We start from the raw sequence: 25,657 nt of genomic DNA on the forward strand, positions 1-25,657 counted from the left end.
CAGCAGACTTGCCAAAAGGCACACAGCTAGCCAGCATTCGAGCACAGCAGCTCTAGCCCACCTCTCTTTGCTCTATTCTGGGGCTCTTCCCATTCTCAGGGGGACTCAATGAGCCCAGCCTCGTCCTGCTGAAAAGGTTTAAAGTCAGTATTACTTACATCCTCCTCGAAGGGGCTGCCCTTTCAAACATTAGCCCATCAGTTTCAGACTTGGAATCTTGGGTTACACAGAGATTTTTCACCATCTTGGCATTTTCTATAACCTGATTTGACTACAACTCCAATTTTTCAAGCTTGCTCCCTTTCTCTAGGGGCAGACTATAACATGTGCTCAACCATCCATGAAGTTCACGGAGCTGGAGAAAGGACACGCATTTAAGACGCATGTATGGCCGAGGAGTTCTGTTCCTTCCAGAATCTCCTTGAGAAGCAGCAGGAAGAGCAGCACACTGGGGCACCGTGGGGACAGGCCAGAGGAGGGAGGCGGAGTTTCACTCTCTGGCTACATTCAGCTCATCAGGGAGTCCTGCTGAAAACGCAGTTTTAGGGTCCCAGCTCCAGAGTGTGAGTTAGTGGGCCCAGGAATGAACACGAACCCATCTGTGGTTCTGCAAGTGGCCCCCATACCTCACTGGAAGAAATATGTGTTAGGGTCCCTTTGAGGTGACAATCCAGAGTCTTCTTATCTCCAGAGTTAGCCCCAGTGAGTGTGGCTAAGTCGTACCAGAGGTCCATGCCTGGGTCTTAGAACATCTTCTGATACGACTCTGACAAATCTTGACCGAAGACAATGGCACCAGGTCCCCTACCCCCATTCCAGCCACAACCCAGGTGCACCTCTGTCATCATCAGGAAGAAAACTCTGCTCCCTTCCCCCAGCCCCTGCAGGGGACTCCGGGTCTGCAAGCCATCAGACATGGTCACTGTTTCGAAGAGGGAGAAAGAGAGAAAAGCAATGTATGGGGGAAAAAATGTTTATTCAGTGCACCTTTTATAAAGCAGTTAACGAAGCAGACATCTTGCTATTGGCCACATCATTCAGCGACTGGCACAGTCCACGAGGGTACCACAGAAAAGTCACCACAGGAGAACACAGTCAAGGAAGTCACATTTTGTATTCAGTGGTGTTTCGTTGCAATTAAATACAATAGGTGAAGCACTTTGAAACCAGGATCTTTGTAAAAGGCAGCCTCCTGCAGGTGTAACCCACAGATCCAACCCAAAAGGAGAGCAAATTGTGTGACACTTTTTTTTTTTCAGGGCCTAAAGAAACAAGGCTCAGAGTCCTCAAGTGTTCACATGTCACTTTTGACCATCAGAATGAAACATTCCAGGAGAAAATGCGCATGGTTCAATTTACTGGCGCCTCCAGCCACGTGTGAGGTTTGTAAACAGGTCTGATGCTGTGGGAAAAGATGGTTCACAGACCTCAGACACGAGGTCTGGGGAAGGAGGACAGAAACAACTGAGCTTCAGACAGCATTCTGGACCCCGCACTCAAGCTTCCAGAGTTTGGTTGGGGAAAGCCCGAGACGATGGAAACTTCCTCCAGCATGAGATCGGGAGGGGAGCGGTGTGGAAGCCACGGGTGCAGCTGAAACCAAATGCCACTGATAAGTGGTATATATAAGACAGACTCTGGCACCATAATAAGACCCAAAGAACCATCCAGAGATACCATAGGAAGAGAATAAGGGAAGCATCCCAACTGGTTCCAGTGCCCAAGAATCTTGCAGCTCCAGGGGTCTCAGGAAGGTTGTGCCCCTAGTCAGGAAAATCTGTGAGTTGCTGTCCCCTCAATCCCCAGTGGCCTCCGTTGGCTGCTAGGGCAGCAACTTTCCCAGGAACAGCAGAGGCTGGGGCATCTCTGGCTGGTGAGCAGATAGGCTCAAATGCCAACAGACCCCACCACAGGTGCATTTGCACCCAGAGTGCCCCATGGTCCTGTATGTGGCCACAAAGACCCCAAATCAGCACCCTGTTAGCTTTCCAAAAAGCAAGAACTGGCTGGTGTTGATGCTGTCAGTACGTGTGACAGCAACACTGTCTCTGGGTCCAAAGATGATATAGTCTTCAGTCCCCAGTCAGTACTGAAGGTCTTGTACTAAATGGTGAGAGTCTGAATACTGGCATTTCAGTGCTTGCCTCTCTTCTCCCCAAACATCAAGACCATGCCAGCTTCTTCTACTGTGTGCATATGTGTGTGTGCATGTGTGTGTGTGTGTGTGCATAATGCAGTGTGGAGGGAGAAGAGGACAGTGCATATCGAGAGTGGATCTGTGACTTTCGGGAAGTGCTCTTGTTTGTGAGTCCAAAAAATATGTGTAGAAATTTAAAAAAAAAAAAAAAAGAGTCCCACAGTGTCAATGAGCTGGCCAGTCCCAATCGGAAAACCTCTGATCCAGAATATCCTGTATTTAATAACCAAAGGTATTTCTTGGGCATGGTCACGTCCTACCTCAAGGCTGCGAGGACCCTTGAGAACATGTTTCCTAGGTAAGTAAAACCTTTGAGACCCCTGGTGAATTGCTCTTCTAAATAAAACACAACAGTGTGCAGCCTCAAGACATCGCTTGTGCCTTTACTAGAGCAGGAAGAGAGGATTATCACTGCTGGGAACCTTTGGCCAAGCGGGAAACACCATCTCTTGCAGAAAAACCGAATAAGAAAACCATTCCTCCTAAATGGTGAGTTACAGAGAAAAACAAACAAACAAAAAAAGCTCAGAGGGATTCTAAGGAATTCATCTTTCCAGTGGCCACGTCTGAATTCAGCTGGTAAACATTTTGTTTTTGTTGTTGTTGTTGTTGTTGTAAACTTCTTTTAAAGTGCTCATCTCAGTGGTATTGGCCCTATTCTAAAAATCACATGCCATCATCACTATATTCCTAAAAACTATCATCACCTCCCCGCCCCAAAACCCTGTATCTATTGGCATCCACGGTCTTCAGCCCCTGGCAACCACAATTCTGTAGACTTTATAGATCTGCCTACTCCAGATATTTCACAAAAATGGAACTGTACAGTAAGTGGCTTTCTGCAATGGCTGCTTTCACTTGGCATACTCTTTTCAAGGTTCATCCATGTTGTAGCATGAATCATGATTTCCTTTATTTTTATAGCCCAATAATATGCCATCGTATGGACAGACCGTGTTCATCCATTCATCTGTGGATACACCTCTGGGCTATTTCCATTTTGCGCTATTATAAATTATGATGCCATGAGCATTTATGTACAAGTCTTTGTCTATGTGTATGCTCTCATTTCTCTTGAGTAAATACTTAGGAGTGGCATATCTGGCTCATATGGCAATTCTATGTTTAACTTTTTGAGAAACAGCCAAAGTATGTTCTAAGTGGCTGGACCATTTTCTATTCCCACCAGAAACGTATGAGAGTTCCAATCCCTCCACGTCCTTGCCAGCACCTGTTAGTGCCCATCTTTTTGATCATGGTCATCCTAGCGGGTGGGACATGGCCTTTCACTGCGGTTTTCATTTGCATTTTCCTAATGAAAAATATTGAGCATCTTTTCATGGGCTCATTGGCCATTTTTAGGTCTTCCTTGGAGAGGACAGGAAAATATGTCTTTTTGTTTGTTTGTTTGTTTATTCAAATATCTTATGCGCCCTTTTCTTAAAGATTTTTATTTTCAAGTAATCTCTACCCCAAATGCAGGGCTCAGACTCACAACCCTGAGATCATGAGTCACACACTCCACCGACTGAGCCAGCCAGGCACCCCTATTTTGTCCCTTTTAAAACTTGGCTTATTTGTCTTGTTACTGTTAAGTTGTTAGAATGCTCGATATATTCTGGATAGGAGTATCTGATTTGCAAACATTTTCTTCCATTCTGTGAGATACCTTTTCACTTTCTTGATCATGTCCTTCAAAGCACAAAAGTACTGTACCCCGTTTTGATGGGGTTCAATTTATCTACTTTTCCTTTGTGTTTGCTTTTTGGGTATCATGGCTAAGAAATCACTGCCTAGTCCAAGGTCACAAAGATTTATGGCTATGTTTTCTTCTAAGAATTTTATAGTTTTAACTCTTACATTTAGGGCTGGAAGCACTTTGAGTTAATTTTTACATACAGTGTGAGGTAGGAGTCCAGCTTCACTCTTTTTCATTGAAGTATAGTTGACATACAATGCGATATTAGTTTCAGGTGTACAACATCGAATTCCAACAATCCCACCCATTACTCAAGGCTCACACCATGACAAGTGTGATCACCACACAACCTGATTACAATATCATTGACCATACTCCCTGGGCTGTACTTGTTATCACTGTGACTTATTTATTTTTCTAACTGGAAGTTTGTACCTTCACCAGCTTCATTCTTTTGCATGTGGATATCCCATTTTCCCAGAGCCATTTATTGAACAGATTGTCTTCCCTAGTGAATTCTCTTGCCACAGTTGTCAAAAATCAATTGGCCATAAATGTGAGGGTTTATATGTGCACTCTCCATTCTACTGCAATGGTCTAGATGTCTACCATTATACAGTACCACACTCTTTTAAGTTTGAAACCAGGAATCCCACTTTGTTCTTCTTTTTCAAGGATTGTTCGGCTATTCTGGGTCCCTTGCATTTCTGTATGAATTTTGGGGTCAGCTTATCAAGTTGTGCAAAGAAGCCAACTAGGATTTTGATAAGAGATTGCACTGAATCTGAAGATCAATTTGGACAATACTGTCATCTTAACAATATTTAAAGTCTTTGATCCATGAACATGGGATATCTTTCCATGTATTTAAGTCTTCTTCAGTTTCTTTCAATGATATTTTGTAGTTGTCAGGGTATCAGTCTTGTACTTTTTTTCTTAGACTTATTCCTATTTTATCCTTTCTTAAATTATTATATATGGAATTATTTCTTAATTTCATTTTCATATGGTTAATTGCTAGAATCAAGAAATACCACTGGTGGAGCACCTGGGTGGCTCAGTCGGTTGAGTGTTCGACTTCAGCTTGGGTCATGATCTCATGGTTTGTGAGTTCCAGCCCCACATCGGGCTCACTGATGTCAGTGTGCAGAGCCGGCTTCAGATCCTCTTTCCCCTCTTCCTCTGCCCCTCCTCTGCTCACACTCTCTCTCTCAAAAATAAATATTAAAAAAAAAAGAAATACCACTGATTTTTGTATGTTGATCTTGTATCCTGCAACCTTGATGAACTCACTTATTCGTTCTAATCGGTTTGTACAGGTGCACGAATTCCTTAGAATTGCCTACATACAAAATTATGTCATTTGCAAACAGTTTTACTTCTTCTTTTCCAATTTAGATGCCTTTTATTTCTTTTTCTTTCCCAATTGCTTCATACAAATATTAGCTTCTTAAACATTTGTAACCCAGGTTTTAATCAGCTGCCTATGCCAAATGGTTTCATAAGGGAATCCCCTATTCCTAGGGCCACCTTCTGACATGCTGTTGCCCCAGGATGCTGGGATGGGTCCATGCAAAGGTAAAAGCACTCTGAAGTCAGGAATATATTGGTACCACCCTCCGCAGCTGAGCTCACTCCTTATTTTGAGCTAAGAACACTAGGCTTCCACACCCAGGGAGTCACCAATCCTATACTTACTTTCTCAAGATCCCAGCATAAAGGAGTTAAAATATACTGGAGTGAAATGACAGGTCCAGGAGAAAAAACCAACCCATCCACCAGCCAGGGGCAACAGTGGGGTCAGGGTACATAAACATCTGTGGGAAACCAGGGGAGATCTAGGGATTGTCTGATGGATGAGTCACCCCATCATCTTCCACCATGAGGACTACTTCCCCAACCCCCATGTCAGAATTCCCCGCTCAAGCTACCCCAAGGTGTGGAAGGGTGCAAACTGAAAGGTACCTCAAATACACGCACACATGCCACCAAGGGGTGGACTGTCCGTGTAGGCACAGGCTGAGCCATGGGAGGTAGTCCTGGCCCCGGGCCGGTCACACCGTGGATGGCTGCGAGGAGCTCCTCTGGCTGGAGCTGTGGCGGCTCAGGACGAAGGTGGAGGAGTTGCTCTTTTTGCTGACGCTGGTCTCTCCCGGCCGGCTGCCCTTCAGGTAGCTGGAGGAGCAGCAGAGGAAGCGCTGTACAAGTTCGTGGAAGAGGTGGCCAGTGAAGAGCATGTAGATCCAAGGGTTGCAGCAGCTGTTGAGGCTGGCCAGGAGCATGGCTATGATGAAGGCCGAGGCTGTCGGGGGGTGGGGGGGTAGGGGGAAGAGAACAGCCCATCACTATTGGAGGAGTCCCTACCATTTCCTGAGAACATCCTTTCCCAGGTACCAGGTGCCGGGTCACAAAGTCTGTCTTCCTTCCATATCCTAGCTCTGGGCATGCACTCAGCCTGCACACGGCCTCCGCCCCCAACACTTCCCAGGCTCAGCCCAGCCTAGAATGCTCTCTGTCCTTTCTCTCACCAAAAGCATACCCGCCTCATGCTTCCGTCAGCAGGAGCTGCACTCGTCATGGCCACCTGTTCATTCATAACTCACCCAGCAAGTATCCAGTGCCTACGACTGGGAGTGCCCAAGAGCACAGGATCTGGAAGCTGCCAGACCTAGTTTGTATTTTCATGCCACCAGCACCATGTTCTTTAGTTCCCCAAGATACTGTTATTTGCTATCTTTCAGGGGAGCTCACAAGAGTATCCAAACCTCACAGGAATCTGCAAGGATTCAAAAACGCCTGGTATACAGCAAGTGCCCAACACACAGTGGCTGCTATCATGACCATGTGCCACACACCAGGCTAGGCAATGGGGACACAAAAACACAATGAGTAGCACCATAGGGTGGGCACGATGCAGGTCAGGGTGGGCACACCGAGGAGGGGTGCAACTCTGAGCGAATCACGGCCAGCCCCACAGAAACCGGCATTTGAGCTGATACCCGAAGGATGCTTACAAGTCTTCAGGCAAAGAAGGGAGGAAGGGTGCTCCGAGCAGGAGGAAGGACACAGGCAAAGGCATGGTAGCAAGAAAGTGTATGCCGTCTTCACAGTTGAGAACATGGAGGGTTCTGTGAAGATACCTCTAGGAGCACTGCTTCAGCACGGCAAATAGGACTCACACAGGAAAAAAGGTTACACTGAAATTATTTGAGGCACTGTGCAGAAGCTGTCATACTGCGGATTTATTGAGTTCCAGGCAAAATCAATGATCAACTTCTGACTGCTTGTCACAAATTCAAGCTTGAAGGGGAAAGAAAAATTCCTAATCCTGGGGCACCTGGCTAACTCAGTCAGTAGAGCATGTGGCTCTTTGATCTCGGTGTCGTGAGTTCAAGCCCCAGGTTGGGTGTAGAGTCTACTTTAAAAACAAAAAAAAAAAGCTGGGGGGCCTGGGGGGCTCAGTCAGTCAAGTGCCTGACTTCAGCTCAGGTCACGGTCTCACAGTTCATGAGTTCGAGCCCCGCGTTAGTCTCTGTGCTGACAGCTCAGAGCCTGGAGCCTGCTTCAGATTCTCTCTCTCTGTCCCTCCCCACCACCACTTCCCCTTGCTAGCACTCAGTCTCTCTCTCTCAAAAATAAACATTTAAAAAAAGAAAAGAAAAGAAAAGAAAAGAAAAAAGAAAAATTCCTAATCCTATATACTTCCAAGTAGAAGGAGGGGGAAAAAAAATCTGAGTTTCTTGCAATGGACTTCAATCTGACAAACTGCAGACCTCTCCTACCAATGGAGGAGCAGAGACCTGCAAGGAAAACCATGTACCCGAGAAAGCAAGAAGGGGAAATCTGCTGGTCTTGGTCTTTTCTGCAAAAAGTTTTCAAAAAAATAACTCCAGAATTCGAGCTAAATCCAGGAAAGGATTTCTCACAGGGACAGAGGAGCCACAAGATCTCCATGCCACCACAGATGCAGAGCATGGAGACATTTGTAAGCAAAGTCGCCAAGCACCAAAAGCAGAAAAGTATTTGGCTGCAAAACAAATGCAGTGGTTCTCAAGGTGGGATCCCCGGATCACCTGGGAACTTGTTAGAAATGCAAATTCTCAGGCCCCACCCTAGACCTACTGGATCAGACTCCTGGGGGTGAGGTTCACCAGTGTGTTGTAGACAGACCTCCAGGGGGTTCACACACACACACACACACACACACACACACACACACACACGTTTGAGAACCGGTGGTCTAATTACTTGATGCACCTGTTGGCACAAAAGCAAACTACAACAGATAAAAGCAAAAAATTTCACCAAAGAGAATGTTTAGAAAACAAAGGAGAAGCAGCTAGCTAATCCTTAGACTAAAATAGTAAAGAACAAAAAAGTGGAAAAGTGAAGGGGGGAAAAAGCCAGTACTACTGAATCCCTCATTTTCTCTAAAAGAGAATGAAAAAAATAAATATTTGATTTGGAGAGCTAAGACGATCAATTTAAGTTTAGAAATTCTGGTGAAAAGTGACTAAGACTAAAAAGACTAAAAAGAGAATGTCCTCAAAATCATAATTAAACATATAAAATAAAGGAGGTAAAATTGACCTATAAAAAGTTAAAAGAGGGCACCGAGTAAACTATCAGACACAAAGGCAAGAATGTAGGTGTGTAAGGATATAAACAAGAGAGAAGGTCGTAGCAGGAATAAGTTCACCCTTGGACAGGAAGGCACCACTTTTGCCTAACTGTATACAGTTATAATTGTATCTTCTTTTTTCTTAAGCTACCTGCCCAACTCTTTACATTTGGATCATTTAACTCATTTCTCCTATTTAAAAAAAAAAGCATACAGAAACATCAACAACAAAAAAGTAAATAGTTAAAGGATTCCCAAGTAACCATAGGGAGATTTTCTACCTCTACATGGCCAGCCTGGGTGGAGGAGTTGAGACTAGGGCCAGCACCCGCTGCCCCCACCTGGTGGCCACAGACACGAATGACAGGCCTGGCCGGGCTCCTTGGGGGATGGATGAGCCTCTATAAACTGAACCTGCTTGTGTCAGGTTGCCAAATGTTAAGGGCTCATTTGGACTTTTAAATTTGCCAATATCCTAACTATCCAGAGACATGAGTCCCCAGTGGTAGAAATGCAAGCCATCAGCAGAGACAAGAGCTATTTGGGAATAAAAAACAGTCTATGGAGGACATTCCAAAGGAAGGAAGCAATAGGAATGAAGGCACGTAAGAAAGAATGTTCAAGAACATTCAGGGACTTCCAGAGTTGGAGTGGGGGGGTGGGTGTGGGAAAAGAAACTGGAAAGAGCTAGGCTGAGGAGGATTTTGAATCCAGGCTGTCTGAGCTTTAATCTATAGACAATGGGGAGCCATTGATGGTTTCAGAGCAAGTAAGTGACTGACTGATTGCACCTCACTGGCTCTCTGCACTTATTGTACCTTGTTTAGGCCACACTGCTGCAACCTTCATAGGGTTTCAGAAGAACAGGAACATAACAAAGCATGGAAAACAGTGTCCTCACAATTCATGATGTTGTTTCCAAGGGAGCACATAACAACAACAATGCTGACCACTGGAATCACCCTCTCAAACTGGCACAGGACCATATGATTTTCAAATCAGACTCATCCCCATTTTATATGTCGAGGAAAGTGAAGGTCAGAGAAGGGACATGACTTCCCCAAGGACACACAAGTCACCCAGTGTTCCTACCTGAAATTAATAACTAGGTCAGCATTCACACATCAGGTTGGTACTAGTTAGCGAATCCTCTCAGTCCCAAAGCAAAGACACATGCTGGCCAGGCAATCACCCTCCTGGTGTGATCTGAGGGACAGAGACAGCAACTACCCTTTTCCCACACAGATATAATTGCCCATGGAGGCTAGGTACTGCCTGTTCCCAGTGATAGTCTTTTAATATCTAAGTATACCTGGGACGGGAAACACATCGCTTCCTATCAGATCACCATTGTTCCTGGCAGAAATGTCTTCTGGTCTAGACTAGGGGCCAGCAAACTATATAGCCCATAGGCCAAAACCCGCCTGATGCTGATTCTTCTAAATAAAGTTTTATTGAAACACAGCCAAACCCATTCATTGATATATTTTCTGTGGCAAATTTTGCATTACAAGGACAACGTTGAGTACCTATTACAGAGACCTTATACTCACCAGCCTAAAATAGTTACTGTCTGGCCCTTTACAAAAAAAGTTAGCCAATCCTTGATGCCTGTAGGAGGGGCAGATGTTAAAAAGCAATGGGAAGGGGCTCAGAAGGGCAGGGGAAAACCCAGAGGGCAGGCCCAGCACACTTCTTCCCATCCGACCAGAAGGAGAGCTGAGCAATGGCTTTGTTTTCAAGTTACCCAGACATGGCCCACGTCCTGGCTCTGCCACTGCACCTGAGTTTTCCAGGGCACGTCTCCTAACTTCTCCTAACCTCAGTTTCTCCATCTGTGACATGGGAGTAATAAAAAGAACTTCTTTACAGAATCACTGCCAAGTTTCATTAGACAGGAGATACCAAGTACCCACCACGATTCCTGGGGCTCAATAAAAGTCAGAACTTGGCAAACTTAGCTATTGTCATTATCACTACCATGATGCCCAATAAATGCTACTTCTCTTAACAATAAGAGTTAACACCAGCATGGGTGAAACAATGGGGAGAGGCCGCTCCCTGGGCTGGGCTGTGTCTCAGAATCTGAGACAGCTCAGGGTGGGGCACAGGACACAGTACAAAGTGGCTGAGCTTCTGGAAGCTGCACTGCCATATGGCAATGTCTGTTCAGCGTGGCTCTTGGGCCAGACTGCATGGCCAAGAATGTCAGCTTATGGATTCGATCCCCGGCTCTAAATGCCTGTGTCACCAGTGGAACCAACAGACCTTATCTACCCTTCTCAGCTAGCTTGCAATTTCCTGATGGGTTTAAACAGATGAAACAATGGGCCATCTACAGGGAGCGCTATGGGGGCGCCTGGGCTCTACAAAGTCAGAGGTGTGCTCAAACAAAGAACTAGCATTAGAGGAGAATGTTCTCACCTTATTCCACATTACTCGGGGTCCTGGGAATGTCTGATCTTGCCCAGCAAATGTCAGTGCTAAGATCTGTTTTAATGCACACGCCTGGCACAGCTGGGAGCAGCTGCCGTCTCTGCACTGTAAACTGCCATCTTTCCTTTCTGCTCGCTGCGTTCCAGCTCCAGGTTCTAGGACATGCCACCCTCTGGGTGTTCTATACTAAAATACTGTTTGACAGTCTTCTTTCAAAACACAAGCATCCACTGGGTAGCTGCTGCTGGTGGGACACTGAATGAAAAGGTGACTCAGAGTGATGCTGCCTCAGGCTGGCTCTAGCAAGTGTTCCTTGGATGCTGTGATGTCCCAGGCGCGGGTCCTGCCCTAGGAGGCTCATCCCCCAGCTGCCAGGGAGCTGGCCAGTGTGGCTCACGGCTGAGTTCCTTTCAGGGCACTGCCTTTGGCCAGAGCAAAACACCCTGTCCCAGGGGCAGCTCGCGTGCAATGACCCATCTATGCAAATGTACAACAGTCTACCCTTTTGCCTAAATTCAGGCTACTCTGAAGGGCTGTCCCTGCTACCAAGCTCTGAGCCTGGTCCGCGGCCACACTTTCCACAAAGCAGAGAAATGACGAAGTCAGAGCACAGAAAGGAGGAGCTGGAAGTCAGAATCTACCAGACTCTTCAAAAGGTGTGGTCTATAGCTGCCAGGAGGATGGGGGTGAGTTCACAGAGGGGCTGGGCTCAGTTGTCAGAAGGAGGAGCCAGGGACCCCGGATTCAGATGCAAATCCCTGGTGTCTGAACTCTCTTTCTCTGAGTCACATCTGCTGTATGAGCCTTAACATCCTTACCTATAAATTGGAGATAACACTCCCAAGGACTTTAAGAAAACTGGGGGAAAAGAGTATAAAAGGGCTTTGTGAATGGCAGTGTTAATTTAGGTGATTAGTATTATCATTAACAGAGAGGAGATATGACCAACTGCATGCTTTTTTTAAAGCCCCAAGTTTGGGGGCTTCTGATCTCAGGTCGATTAAAGAAATTGTCCTTTGTCCTTTTTTCCAGGACTTCAAAAATTCAAAAAGAAAAAAAAATCAAAACCCAGAGCACTGGGATTGGATTATGTGATACCAAAGGAATTCCAGACAGTTCATTAGGAAAAACCTTCTCTGCCAGTGACATGAGAAACCCAAAAGGGAACGTGGCGGCAACCCCGGGAGAGGGCAGGATTTCAGGGTCTCAGAATCCTGTTTCTTCCACTTGCCCCCCATAAAAATACCATCTTTCCCCTGGATGGAGCCCTGAGCAGTGCAAACTGCTCTCTCTGGTCATTGCCGGAAAGGGAGGGTCCGTGGGAGGTACTGGGCCACGGACTGGGCCCTCACACCTGCCTGGCCATGAGCCTGGGGCATTTCTCTGAGGAAGAGGATGTTCCTGCATTCTTTCCATGCCCTGTGCCCGCTGCTGCAGCAGCAGCCCTGGGGACCTGACCTCAAGGGAAAGACAGACGTATGACAGGCGGGCTGTTAAGCAGGGAGGTGCAGCACTGGGGAACAGGCTGGTGGGTCCAAAGCTAAGGGTGATCTTCCAGTGGGAGCTCCTATGTGCCAAGCAGGGGAAGAGAGCAGAAATGGCCAACCACCAAAAGGCAACATACCCTGCTGGCCAACAGTACTCCCAGGAGACAGAAACAACTCTGCATTTCCACTCGGCACTGTGACTCATGGAGGGGTGGGCGGCAGAGGGCCACTTGAGGACGAGGACGGTATGCCCCAGAGCCTGCCACCCGCCTACCAGCCTGGCTTTACTCAAGCCCCAAGAACTCCCACGTTCGGATTTCCCGGTACCCCCTCCGCCCTGCCACCGAAGGCCCAAATTAGCCCAGAACAGCTGACGGGCAGCTGGCCACGGCCTCTCTGGGCGGTGTGTGCCTGAGGTGACCAATGCATTTCACGTACACTTCAAAGACATATGGCTTATCTAACGTCTCTTATCTGGATCAAATCAAGCCCGTCAACTTTTGTAAGAGGCCCTCACTCCAGAAACCAATTGCTTGGTACAAGGCCTCCTGGCCAGGGGATTGGAAATCTGGGTGTGAATCCCTTATTCCTATAGGGGCTGTGCAGGAATTTGAGAGTTGTGTACTACCAAAGGCCTTTTTCTTTTTTTAATGAGTTTTGAATGTACAGTTACATAAAAATTGAATACTAATATGTATTACAATAGATCGCCCTCTTAGAAAAGACCACAATTTTACAACATTGGAATTGTTTTAAAATTCACAGCTGTGTGATCTCCCCATGTATCCTAAAGTCAGGAATAGGAGCCAAATTCGTGGGCTATGGAGCTTTAAATGGGCTCCTATTGTGTCCCTGCTCAAATCTGGGAAACAAGTTGAGCTCACTGGGCTGAACCAAAGGAATAACCGCCTTCTGGAAGCACAACCGCTGGGGCTTTCTTATAAATGACCAGCCCTTCTCTACCATGCAGGGAATGACAAGTCTTGCAGCCAATTTCAGCCTATGTGCAAAGGCAAACTGTGCATTTTGGTAACAGAGGTAAGATATTAAAGACTTACTACTCAGTACATAGTCAATGGGCCAGATGCATAGGCACTGCATAGACATCCCCTGGATATTTGGTAAAAATGCAGACTCCTGGGCTCCCTCCCAGACCTCCTTCATTGGGATCTGCATTTTCACAAGATCCCCCACGTGATCTGTGTGCTTACTGAAGTTTGAGAAGTATCCCTCCAACAGGGAGAAAGACAGTACTAAAGTTAAGTGCCTGATGATCTCAACATGTAGTGTGCTTCCTTGCATTGGCAGTTCCAACTGGCTCCCACAGCCCCCTTTTCAAATGTGGTTCCCTCTCTGAAACCCTCCAGGGTTTTTCACCAGGGAGTCAGAATCAACTGATGCCTCCTGGGGTAAACACTTGGGGTGGGAGGAGAATAAAGATCTCTCTTACTGCATCATCCCTTCATGCTGTCATTATTTGTGTTTACAGACTGGTGACTGGGAATGGTGTGTCATTTGTGGCTCTGTCCCTGACTGCCAGCAAACACTGGAAAATAGGAAGAGGTTTGTGAGGGATGGAAGTGAACTGAAGCGTGAAATTAGCAGACGGGAAATCCTGATACGTTCAGCCGCCAATGGCAAGCTGGGAAAGCGAAAACGCAATTTCCCTGCTTGACCATAAGAGGTGGCTCTAATGTGATAAGAGGATTCTAACGTCATTCCTTGCATGAAAATGAGGTTCACACTCATATCCAGGTCAGGTGGAGAGAAAGAGAGAGAAATGGAATGAGCAAGAGGGGCCATTTTGGTGTGAGGGGTGAGCCATGGAGCACAGGGCAACGGGCAGGAAGTGCCAGCTGGAGCACGACAGACACTGGCAGAGGCTGCCCCTCCGTGGCCAGGAATCAGATCACAGGAATGGGGATGCTCGCACATGACTGCCTGGTTACACCCCTTCCCTGGCCACCCCCTATGCAAGTGTCCTCTGGGGCTTCTAAAATCCAGAGCTAGAACCTTTCCGCCTGGCTTCCTGCTGCCTCCTCCAGGTGGGGCTTTCGTTAGTCTTCACCTCTTCCCCTCTGAGCACCCATGGGCTTCCTTCCTCACCAGAAACCGCAGGCCTTCTGCTAAAATACTCCTGAGCTCACGATTCCCACCCCCAACTGCACTGACTCGGCCCAGGACCTGACATGTCTTGGAACTGCTCTCCTTTTTAAAGCAAATATTTATTAAGCACTTACTATATGCCAGGCACTGTGCCACGGGCACAGCCCACCCTCCCCACAACCTAAACTCTATTCTTAACTCCACAAAACTGGGCTCCAGGCAGGTTTAGTCAACAGCCCAAGGTCACTGCTGACACCCCATCGTGCTACATACACCTCGGGACCTAAGAGCCTGACACCAGCCTAGCAGAAAATGGGGTGTTGCCCCCAAAGCTCTGTAACCCACCTTGGCCTGGCTGTCCCATGTTTATGCAAATGTCAGCCGTTGGCCACAGGAGGGCAAGTGAGGAACTAGGGATTGGCTCCCTGCAAACTCTCCTCACTGGAGGACTGAGATACCAAGGCAGAGGTTGTATGGACAGGACCCTCGGAGGCACTAATGACTGCAGAATGAACTTCCCTCCTTCAGAGGAGGAAGGAGGCCTCCAGCTGGGGGAAGCAGGGAGGGTTTCATGGGAACACTGGATGAGGCTTCCATGTCCAGCTGTTCGAGTTGTGCCCTGCACAGCTCCTGGGAGCATCATTCTCACAGGCCAGGAGGTAAATGGTACCCACTGGAATTGTGCCACAGAGCAGCCTATGCTTGGACTTGGCCTATGAAGGATGATGGGTCTCCACAGAAGAGACTCGGGGTGGGCATTCCCGTGGTGGGAACAGAATCAGCGTGGGAGCAAAGCAAAAGGACCTCGTGGGGACTGACAAGTCATCTGGCCTGGCTGGGGGTATACTAGGCAGACTGGCCAGAGCTCAGGGCAGATGAGGTTGCCCTCATTCGTTAGATATCAGTTCAGGCCACACCTACATAGTGGGCCTAAACCACTGCTTCTCAGCCTGGGGCGATTCTGCCCCGTAGGAGACATTCGGCAATGTATGGAAACAATTTTGGTGGTCACAACCGAGGGAAAGGAGCCAGTGGCATCTAGTGGGTAGAGGCCAGGGATGCTGTGAGCCACCCCACAGTGCCCTGGATGGCCACCCTCCCAACAGAGATTATCTGGCCCAGAATGCCGTAGTGCCAAAGTCAAGACATGCTGCTCTCACCTAAAAGCTGGTGATGGAAAGGGAAGAGTCACCATGACAGGTGTGGTACTGCTAAAATGGAGGGGTCAGTGGGTAGCAGGAGTAGCTGAGAAGCACAGACTTTGAACCCAGGATGCCAAGGGGGTGGTGCTATGAGCGGACGTGCAGCCAGGTGGGTGCATGTAGGGATACTGGGGCTGCAAAGAGGGTGCAGGGCTCTGGGGCAGGGCCAGGAATCAGCTTTTTAACAAGCACCCAGGAGATGCCAAGGCCGAGCATGGTGGACCACCTTGAAAATGCTGGCCTGGGGAGGAAGGGCAGTGCAGTCTGGCAGTCTCTGGTGTGAGAGGGCTTGGGTTCAAATCCCAGCTCCACTGCTTACTCAACCGCATCCTCGAGCAGGTCATGCCTCTCCGAGCCTCGGTTTCCCCCTCTGTAAAATGGGGATAAAGCCCCCTTGTTGTGTTCAGGTGAGGATGAGAGGTGGGGCTGGGTACTCACCCAGTGGTGGCTACTGTCACCAACTCATCCGACTCCTCACGTCACCGAAGTGGATGCCCAGAGAGGGTGTCATGTTCTATCCCCATTGTTCGGATGGGAGTGACAGAAGCCCAGCCATCAAACAGAGATGTGCCCCAAATCACAGAGATGGTGACAAGACCAGGTCTCTGAAGGGGGCTGTCACCAGTGCTCACTGCTGTCTTCTGGGACTGATGCAATGGGGTCTGGCAGAGCACAGGTCAGCCCCCACCCAGCCTCAGCCCCTGTGAGTGAGCCCTGTGGGGTTCCCTCTGCTTCCAGTAGTTGCCAGCACAAAGTGGTGGGGGTGTCAGGTGGACCAACCCCTCAGACAGCTGACCGGCCAGCCCAGGCTCTCCAGAGATGCCCTGAAGCCAGGGGCAGGCCTGCTCCAGGAACTGACCTCCTGACCCACAGCCCCCCACAGCCTCCCCACCATCCCAAACATCCATCAAATGGGAAAAAGTATATAGCAAAGCCTCATCCAACAGATCTTTCTTCTCTCGCTCTCTCTCTCTCTCTCTCTCTCTCTCTCTCCCCCTTTTGTTCTCCCTCTCTCTCTCTCTCTCCCTTTTCCTCTCCCTCTCCCTCTCTTTTTTGCTGTTATTAATCAAACCTTTTGCGGGGAAAAAAGGGTAAAGTCATCTGGGGCAGAAACTCAAAACGAAAGCTAGGGGCGCCTGGGTGGCTCAGTCGGTTAAGCGTCCGACTTCAGCCAGGTCACCATCTCACGGTCCGTGAGTTCGAGCCCCACGTCGGGCTCTGGGCTGATGGCTCAGAGCCTGGAGCCTGTTTCCGATTCTGTGTCTCCCTCTCTCTCTGCCCCTCCCCCATTCATGCTCTGTCTCTCTCTGTCCCAAAAATAAAATAAAAAACGTTGAAAAAAAAAAGAAACTCAAAAGGAAAGCATGAGCATTAGCCAAGAACATAACTCACAACTGCTTAATGCCAAGAGTATGATCGTTAACTGTCCATCTAATTGCAATTTACACCCAGAGGGGCCAAGTTTGAGAGCTCTTCAGGGCAAAGAATCTCCTCCTGCCTGCCCTCCCTCCCCCACTGCTCTCCGTACCAGTGGGTCACCTGAAGAGCAGACCCCCGCTCCCCCGCAAGGTGTCTGGCCCACCCAAAATTTGGGCACAATATCCTCAGAATGATGAGGTGGGCAGGGCCACATCGGAGGGACCACAGTTCCATAGAGAAAGGGAGGAGCTGGGCAGCTCATTTTCAGGCAGGGAAACACTTAAAACCAAGCCCCTGGGCATTTCCACCTTCCTCCTAGGACAATAACCCTGATAGATGTTTGGTTGCCCCCAAGTGACCACTCACTTCTTTCCCAGGTAGCCAGTTCTGTTGTTGGAGGGCTACTTAGAAAACCCTTATTTCTAAGGCACCTGGGTGGCCCAGTCAGTCGAGCGTCTGATTCTTGGTTTTGGCTCAGGTCATGATTTCACTGTTCCTGAGTTCCAGCCCCGCATCGGGCACGGGGCAGACAGCACTGAATCCCTACTTGGGATTCTCTCTCTCCCTCTCTCTGCCCCTCCCCTGCTCATGCATGCTCGCTCTCTCTCTCTCTCCCTCAAAATAAATTAAAAAATAAACTTTAAAAATTTAAGAAAACAATGACAACAACAAAAGAAAACCCTTATTTCTCCTGAGTCCAAGTCAGTCCATCTCCAGCACCTTCCTCCTCCCATATCCTTCCTATTTGTTCAGCAAGCATTGGCTGAGCTCCTGATGGATGCCCAGCCCTATGCTAGGCACTGTCACACAAGGTGTCCCTGTTGTGACAACGCTCCTAGTCCAGCCCTAACAAGTTTCTCCCCCACATACCAACCTCCCTATTGTCCAGCAGGCTCGGCTTCCACCCCCACCCCCTTCCACTGGGCTCTCAAGAGAAAAATGTCCACTTCCTCCCTCAGGAATACCTGCCAAAATTCTCAAAGTCGGTCTCAAGAATGCAAACAAAACTTTTAACAAGTCGGATGCGGGGAGAGGAGGAGAAGAGCAACACCGATCACATGGCCCCCAGGTACCATGGGTCCTATCAGGTCATCTGCACAGCAACCCCCACAAGCAGGCTCTGCTTCCTTGATTATACACAGGACGAAGCTGAGGCCCAGAGAGACAGAACCACTTGCTCAAAGGACACAGAGGAGAAAATGGCAGAGCGAACTCCAGGTACAGGCCAAAACTGTGTGGTTTTCTCTGCACGTGCGATGTGGGATTCCACAGTGCCTGTCTGCTGTCCCGGCCCACCAGATGGATCTCTTGGTCCTTCTGCAATCTCCATGCAGTGGAGGTCCCCACCCTGTTCTTGGGGCAGTTTCCTGCTCTCACAGAAATCAGCCATTTTGAGAGAATTCTGAAAGAAGACTTTGGCTCATCTATGAACTGCGAGTGAGATTTTTTTTTTTTTTTTTTAAATTCAAAAGCTTCTCCTCTAGCTTCCAGGCACCTTCTGCTGAACAGACAGGAGCCACAAATAGTGTTTGGTATGTACAGATAGCACACCTGTCCAACCCATCCCCCCTCCTCTCTCATTTCTGCCCACTGGACCAGGCATTTCACAAACACTAGACACAGAGACTCAAAATCAGCTCCACTATACCAAGCAGCATTGACAAATCCCTGGAAATACAGATATGCCCCCTCTCCACCTCCTCTCTCAGAACTACTCCAGGGTCCGAGTCCTTGGGACCAGCAGCAAAGCAAACCTACTGAGTTCAGAGGGAAAAGGTTGACCCAATCTTTGATACTGGGATTTGCTTGTGAAGGATACATCTGGGGCTTGTCCAAACCTGCCATGGTTGTCTGGTGTCACTCCTACCTCTGTGGCCTCACTGGCCTCACCAAATCGGGACTCCAACAGCAGGTGGCTATTTTGGGTGGGGAGGAGTGCAAACATTACCATGATGCTCCTCTTCCTTTCTTCTTCTCTCACTGTTTTTTCTTGTGAACAATGGAAATACTGAAATTGAGAGTTTCCTTCTTTCCTTTGGCTCTTACAAAAAGGAAGCCCTGTGCACGGCTCACCTCTACCAACAGAGCCTTTATTATTATTATTATAATCATGTTATAATCTTCCTATGCCTCTTCCCCTTTCATCCAAGTCTCCCCATATCTACTTTATCTCCCTGTGGTGCCTGAATCTTTGTGGCCTACCTCTCATTACTTTTGGAACAAGGAGAGCTCTAAACCCATGAAGGCGGCGCTTGGTGTGAATAAAGGGGTATGAGGTAAAGAAGTCCATCAAGGGAGAGCGATGTAAAAGAAGCATCTGGGTTTGGAGAGAATGCCAGAGCACACAAACCCTACAGGAGGCAGGGACTTGGAGCCCTGTGAAGGACCACGAGGCCAGCTGCCAAGACAAGCATGGTTTCTCCATCCACTCGGCCCAAGATCTGTAGCCAGTGGTTCAGGAGTTTCTTATTCTCTCAGAGGTGTTCATCATGAAGCTATTGGCAGGAACAGACCCCACATTTGCCCCACTCCCTCCACCTCCATCTGTAGCTGTCTGCCCCTGGGCTTCCCCGAAGGAATGTCATGCTGCTCTCAACGGGTTTCCTGAACTTGCAGCCTCCACTCCCCAGGAGATGAGCAGAGTGAGGGGCCCTGATCTCTCTGTTTTGCATCTCTTCTGAATTCCCTTCCTCTTGGAAAGTGGGGGCTGTGCATTCATGCCGCGGTGCTGATCAAAATCTCTTGAGTAGCTCAAGTGTACCTTTCTTTTATTCCTTAACACTTAGGATAGCCTTGGGACAGAGTCATGTCTCCAAAGTGACTGTAAACACCATCATTTCTGATGGCCCAACCTGCTACTTGCACTTATCCCAATTAATGCCAAGTGGGCACAGAGTTTACGGTCCAGCTGAGCCCATGTCCACTCAGACCCGCTGCAGCCTTGAGGCCGAGGCACAACTTGGCCAGGCTGGTGACCAGAGCCCAAGTCCTTGATGCTTGACGGGCCTGGCACGTGGGGACTGGGCGCTGGCTCGTGGCAGCGGTGGTATCATGAATCCCCTGCTGTCTGCACTTGTTCTCTTCTCACAGTACCCAAGACAGAGTGTCGAGAAGACCAGGGGGACCTACGCTCTCCGTGTGACACCCACCTTTTCCTCTGAACAGGGAAAGAAGCACAGGAACACAGGGGAGATGGGAGGTTCCTAGAGTCTGTTTCTTTCCCCACTCCTGGAGCCTGAGAACAGGGGTCCGGCTCTACTGAAGGTCTTGCCCGGAAATCCTCAGGGAACCACATATACCCAAAAGGCCTCTGGCCCCCACTTTAGCTGAGGGTTCCCTCTCACTCTCTCTGTGTTTTAAGACAGAGAAATGCATTGTCTGATGTACTTTTAAAGTGTAGAATTGGGGTGCCTGGGTGGCTCAGTGGGCTAAGCATCTGACTTTGGCTCAGGTCATGATTTCACAGTTTGTGAGTTCGAGCCCCCCATCAGATTCTGTGCTGATGGCTCAGAGCCTGGAGCCTGCTTTGGATTCTGTGTCTCCCTCTCTCTCTGCCCCTTCTCCCCCACCCCCCACCCCCATTCTCTCTCTCTCTCTCTCTCTCTCTCTCTCTCTCTCTCTCTCTCAAATATAAACATTAAAAAATAAATAAATAAATAAATAAATAAAATAAAATAAAATAAAATAAAATAAAATAAAATAAAACAAGGTAGAGAAGGGGACCCTTCACCTGAAATCCCACACTAGTAAGCACTGGAAGGAAGACTCCCCAGTATATCTCCCCAGGATCTGATCAGTATCAGTCTCACTTCCTCAGGGGCTAGTGTCTGAGCCCTCAAGACTCAGGTCTGAATCTTCAGCTTCTGCCCAGGAAACAGGTGTAGCCTGATGCCCTGATTAGAAACACCCACTGCTGGCTTTTGCCCAGCCCAGCTCCCTACTCATGTGTCCTTCATAAGAAGTCTGGCACAGGACAGAATAGCTCTACTCTGCCTCCGATTTGCTGTGTGACCGGGAGCAAGTACTTTCCCCTCTCTGGACCCCTGAACCCTTTCTTCAAGGCATGACCACAGGCTGCACCTTGGAGCCAGGCTGGCTTTGCTGAGTTTTCATAGCAATCCTCACCCCACACTGCCCCAGCCTGACATCCCACAGGTGCTCAGTACATGTCGAATGATAATTGCCCTGGCCACTAAGGCAAACACTAGGTTAACGGGGAGGGCTGGTTAAAGCCAGGAGTCTGTGGTTTCTGGAAGAGAGCAAAGCTAAGTGATTCAGCTGAATGAAGGGAGACTTCTGCTTCCATGGGAAGGTTGTATTTTAGACTGTTGGGAGCAGGAGTGATTATATTTAAAAATGGGACATTTTTGCAGAAAGGGTGAAAGCAAACCCCTCCATGTTTCCTTATAAGCATCTGACTCACCTGCATCCCAGTGTAGTGTTAAGAGCTTTTACCCTCAAACAAAAAGGTGTAAGTCAGTTGCCACCTCAGATCATCCCTCCTACTCTTTGCAAATGAGCTGCTGGAGACATGTGCACTGAAGGCCAAGCTGCCAGGAGCCTGCAGCAGCCCAGTGGTGGCCACAAGCCCCAGGACCCAAGGTGCTCTCTGCTCTCCCAAGCTCCCTCCCCACAGACTACTCCATTCTACGCTCTCCTCCGGGCCTTCCTGACAGTGGCCAAGTTCAGACAACAGCCTCTGGCCACCCTCAGCCCTGACATCCTCAGTCCTCCAATCTGGAAGTGCATTCCCTGCCTCCAGAAACCACCCAGGCCAAATCAGAAAGTGTGCATCTGGGCTCCCTTCCTTTCCCCCACCCCCACTCCTCCCCAGCACAAGCAACAAACAGTCTCTAGTCTCAGGCATCCCCAGCCCCTCTACCTTCTGGGGCACCCACCTCTCTACTTTGAGGCTCACCACCTCCACCAGGCAAGGGGTTCAGGGACTCTATGTCACATCCCCCGAAGCCCCAGCCACCACATACTGTGTGTTTGGGCTGACTTGAATTTAAAGTCAAGTTCAACGCAAATTTAAAGCGGTGGGAGCTTTAGACTTGAGTTCTTTTTTTTAAGTGTTTATTTATTTTTGAGAGAGAGCATGCAAGCGGGCCAGGGGCAGAAAAAGAAAGGGACAGAAGACCTGACGCAGGCTCTGGGCTGACAGCAGCGATGACGATGTGGGGCCTGAACTCACGAACTGTGAGATCATGACCAGAGTCCAAGTCTGGCGCTCACCCGACTGAGCCACCCAGCCGCCCCACACCTGCGTTCTTAAGTTTATTCCACCACTGGCTAACCATGTGGGAAAGTCACCTGAACCTCAGTTTTCTCATCCATAATAATGAACCTTACGCCCCATATGTAGCCCAAGGACTGTGCTAAGGACTTGGCACGCCATTTTCTCATTTCATTCCCTTACTGCCTGATGAGAGCCGGCAGTTTCATCACGGTCATTTTACAGAAGAGTAAGCCAAGGCTTAGGGAAGTTAAGCCCCCAAATCCCTTGATAATGGAGCCATGACTCAAACCCAGCTCTGCAGGATTCCAAGGCCCACCTCTCCCGCATGAGACCCCTAGAGCCCTGGACGTGCAGAGACACCGAGGCAAGGACGCCGCACTCCCCACCCCGCCCCCCGCCAGTTCCCCACCAGCGCTACCTTCCTTGGGCGCATTGGCGTCCCAGACGCTCCACATCTGAACGAAGAAGAATGGCGTCCAGCACACGATGAAGGCCAGCACGATAATGAAGGTCATCTTGACGGTGCGGATCTTGGCCTTGGAGATGAGCTTCACGCTGCTGACGCGTGCCAGAGCCGCGCGCCCAGCGCTGCCCGCCGCCGCCGCGCCCTCCTGCCCCTCCGCCGCCGCCGCCGCGGTCTTGAGCCGCAAGTTCTGCCAGATCTTGAAGCTGATGAGGCCGTAGCAGACGGCGAGCACGATGACAGGCACGATATAGACCGCGAGCGTGATCCACGTGATGTAGGCCTTGGGCCCCCAGGGCTGGATGAAGACGGCCCAGCAGTCGAAGACGCCGTCGGCCACCTCGCGCAGCGAGAAGATGTGCACTTGCGGCGCGCTGGCCACCAGGCACCCCAGCCACGTGGCGAGCACCGCCAGGCGGTCCGCGCGGCGACGCAGCGCCCGCAGCGGCTGGCAGATGGCCAGGCAGCGGTCGAGAGACATGAGCAGCAGCAAGTAGGTGGAGGCGAACATGCCCACCACCTGCAGGTACTTGACCAGGCGGCACAGAAGGTCGGGCCCGTAGAAGCGGAAAGTGATGTCCCAAAGCAGTTGCGGCAGCACCTGGAACACCGCCACCACCAGGTCGGCTATACTCAGGTGCTTCATGAAAAAGAAAAGGCGCGAGTGCTTGTGGCGCGTGGTGCGCAGCGCCAGTAGCACGCACGCGTTGCCGCTCAGCGCCAGGAAGAGAATGAGGCACAGCACGGCCACCTCCACGCGCGCCAGGGCCTCGTTGCGCTGCGGGGGCCCGGCGGTGCGGTTGCCCTCGGCTCCCGGCGGCGCCTCACTGCCATTGACCGCCTCCGCGCTCCAGTTGGCCGCAAGCGCGCCCTCCATGCCCGTGGCTGCCGCGCGCCCCTGGCCTTAGAGCCCTTTAAGGAATGCCGCTGCGGGACGGGACCCGACGCGCAATCCGGCGTGCCTGGGGGCTCCTCGGGTTCCACTGCCTGAGACCCCTCGGACCGATCTGCTGGGTCGGAGCCTGAAACAAACCCAGAGGGCCGTGAGAAGACCAAGCACTTCTCTCCCGACGCACTTGCGGTTCAGTTGTCCCCTTCCCAGGAAGCCCAAATTATTTGGGACTAGGAGCACAACGGCCGGCCTGGGGGTTGTTCAGCCGCCACCCCAGAAATCCCCGCTTGAGGTACCTCCTCTGAGCCACTGGAAATGAGCGGGAATCTACCAGACTGCCAGCTCCTTGAAAAGGGAGGGTGGGAATCAGCCACTGTCCTCCGGGACTGGGCCTCCCAAAACAGTCTACCTCTCCCAGAAATTCCCAAAGCTACCCGCCACGCCCCCTCCCCTACCCCAGCACATCCATCTTCCGCGAGAGGCCCCAAACAGCCATCTCTCCTAGTAAAGGTTACTGCAGTTATTTTCCCCCCCGAGATCCCCCAAACAATTACTTGCCTGGGAAACCCCAACTCAGGACCACCCCTCACCAACCTCCTAAGATCCCTCCTCACCCCGGACTCCCATAATAAGTGCTTCCGTGGAACCCCAATCCAGCGGTCCCTCCTGGAAGAACTCCGGTCTCAATACCTACCCCTCCGGACTCCCAACTGCTGTTCCCACTAGCCCTCCCATGAGGATCCTTCAGAGCCCAGCAGCGTCAGCAAGCCAACGCGCGCCTCAGCCCTCGACAGTTAAGGGCTGTGCATCTTGCTCCTGAGAAGTCTCATTCCAGGCTCTGGGAGCACCGGGCGTGCCTCCCGGTGCCAGAGTCGCGAGGCACCCCACCACCTCCACTAGGGTTCCAATGGCTCCACCAGCCCCAGTCAACCCGTCCACCCGTATGCAAGACCCAACTACCTGCACCCAGTCCTCGAGCTGGCCTAAAGTTGGCTCCCTGGGGAAACTGCACCGCCGCGGACAGCTCCAAAGACGCGTGCGCTCCCAACCCAGACTGGGGTGGCTGCTGGCGGCACCCAGTCTGATACTTTGGTGAGGTCTCAGATTCTGAAACCTCAGCTGGAATCCCGTCGCCCGCACCTAACCGGTCCCTGGATAGGGACAGAAGGCGAGCGAGGAGAGCAGCCGAGGCTGTGCGCGCTGACAGCGTCAGGATGAGGCGCTGTCTGCTGGTGGCCCGCTTTTCTGCAGCGGGGACCCGGGCTGCACCACCACAGGAGTCCGCTGGGAGGCGCGGAGGGCCGCCCCCCACGACCCCCGCAGAGCCGAGTTACCCGCCCAGCGATTGCCCCAGAGCGGTAACAGGCTTATTTCAAAGTAGCTTAAAACAGCAAGAGGGACGGAGCTCGTAAATAACCTGCTTGGTTTCTTCCTTTCTTGGTTTATAAGCTCCTGACTCTCAGGCAAATGGGAGGTTTGAATAGCGGTGTTTTCCCCTGAGTGGATGGTGATGAAGTTACAAAAGCATTTAACTGATACTTCCCAAACATCAGGTTAATTTCGGCGCTTTTATTTTTCCCCTCCCAGGAGCTTGTTCTACTGGATTTAGCAGTGAATTCAAGTAAATCCTTAGTTTGCAATACTTTTGTTCCTATTCCCATTCCTGAGGAATGAGAAACGCCTTCTATTCTAATCAACGCTGGCAGAGGGCTTCATTCTTTAGGTAGCTTTAAGGAAATATCTCAAGAAAAGAAAAGAATCTATCTTCATTTCAAAGTGCTTCTCTCAGTCTGTGGCCAGAAGCCATTTCTGCCTCTTTGCCACACTTCAAAATTAAAACCCAACATGATGCCAAAGGAAACTGAAATGGTAAGGACAGCTTCTTCTGACTCCAAA

The 25,657-nt window shown here is 49.9% G+C and overlaps 1 protein-coding gene across 1 annotated transcript; it reads right to left on the minus strand.

Annotated features, from left to right (window-relative positions):
- Positions 1-1,573: 1,573 nt before the first annotated feature.
- OXTR (oxytocin receptor) lies at positions 1,574-23,746 on the minus strand. Its single transcript, XM_047849420.1, has 3 exons — positions 22,825-23,746; positions 5,862-6,198; positions 1,574-1,593 (listed from the first exon to the last, which is right to left on the minus strand). Exons 1-2 carry the CDS (start codon positions 23,744-23,746, stop codon positions 5,951-5,953), a joined length of 1,170 nt encoding a protein of 389 aa, XP_047705376.1. The 3' UTR covers positions 1,574-1,593; positions 5,862-5,950.
- Positions 23,747-25,657: the final 1,911 nt, after the last annotated feature.

The sequence above is a fragment of the Prionailurus viverrinus genome, chromosome A2, assembly GCF_022837055.1.
Source record: "Prionailurus viverrinus isolate Anna chromosome A2, UM_Priviv_1.0, whole genome shotgun sequence".
Classification (NCBI taxonomy): domain Eukaryota; kingdom Metazoa; phylum Chordata; class Mammalia; order Carnivora; family Felidae; genus Prionailurus; species Prionailurus viverrinus.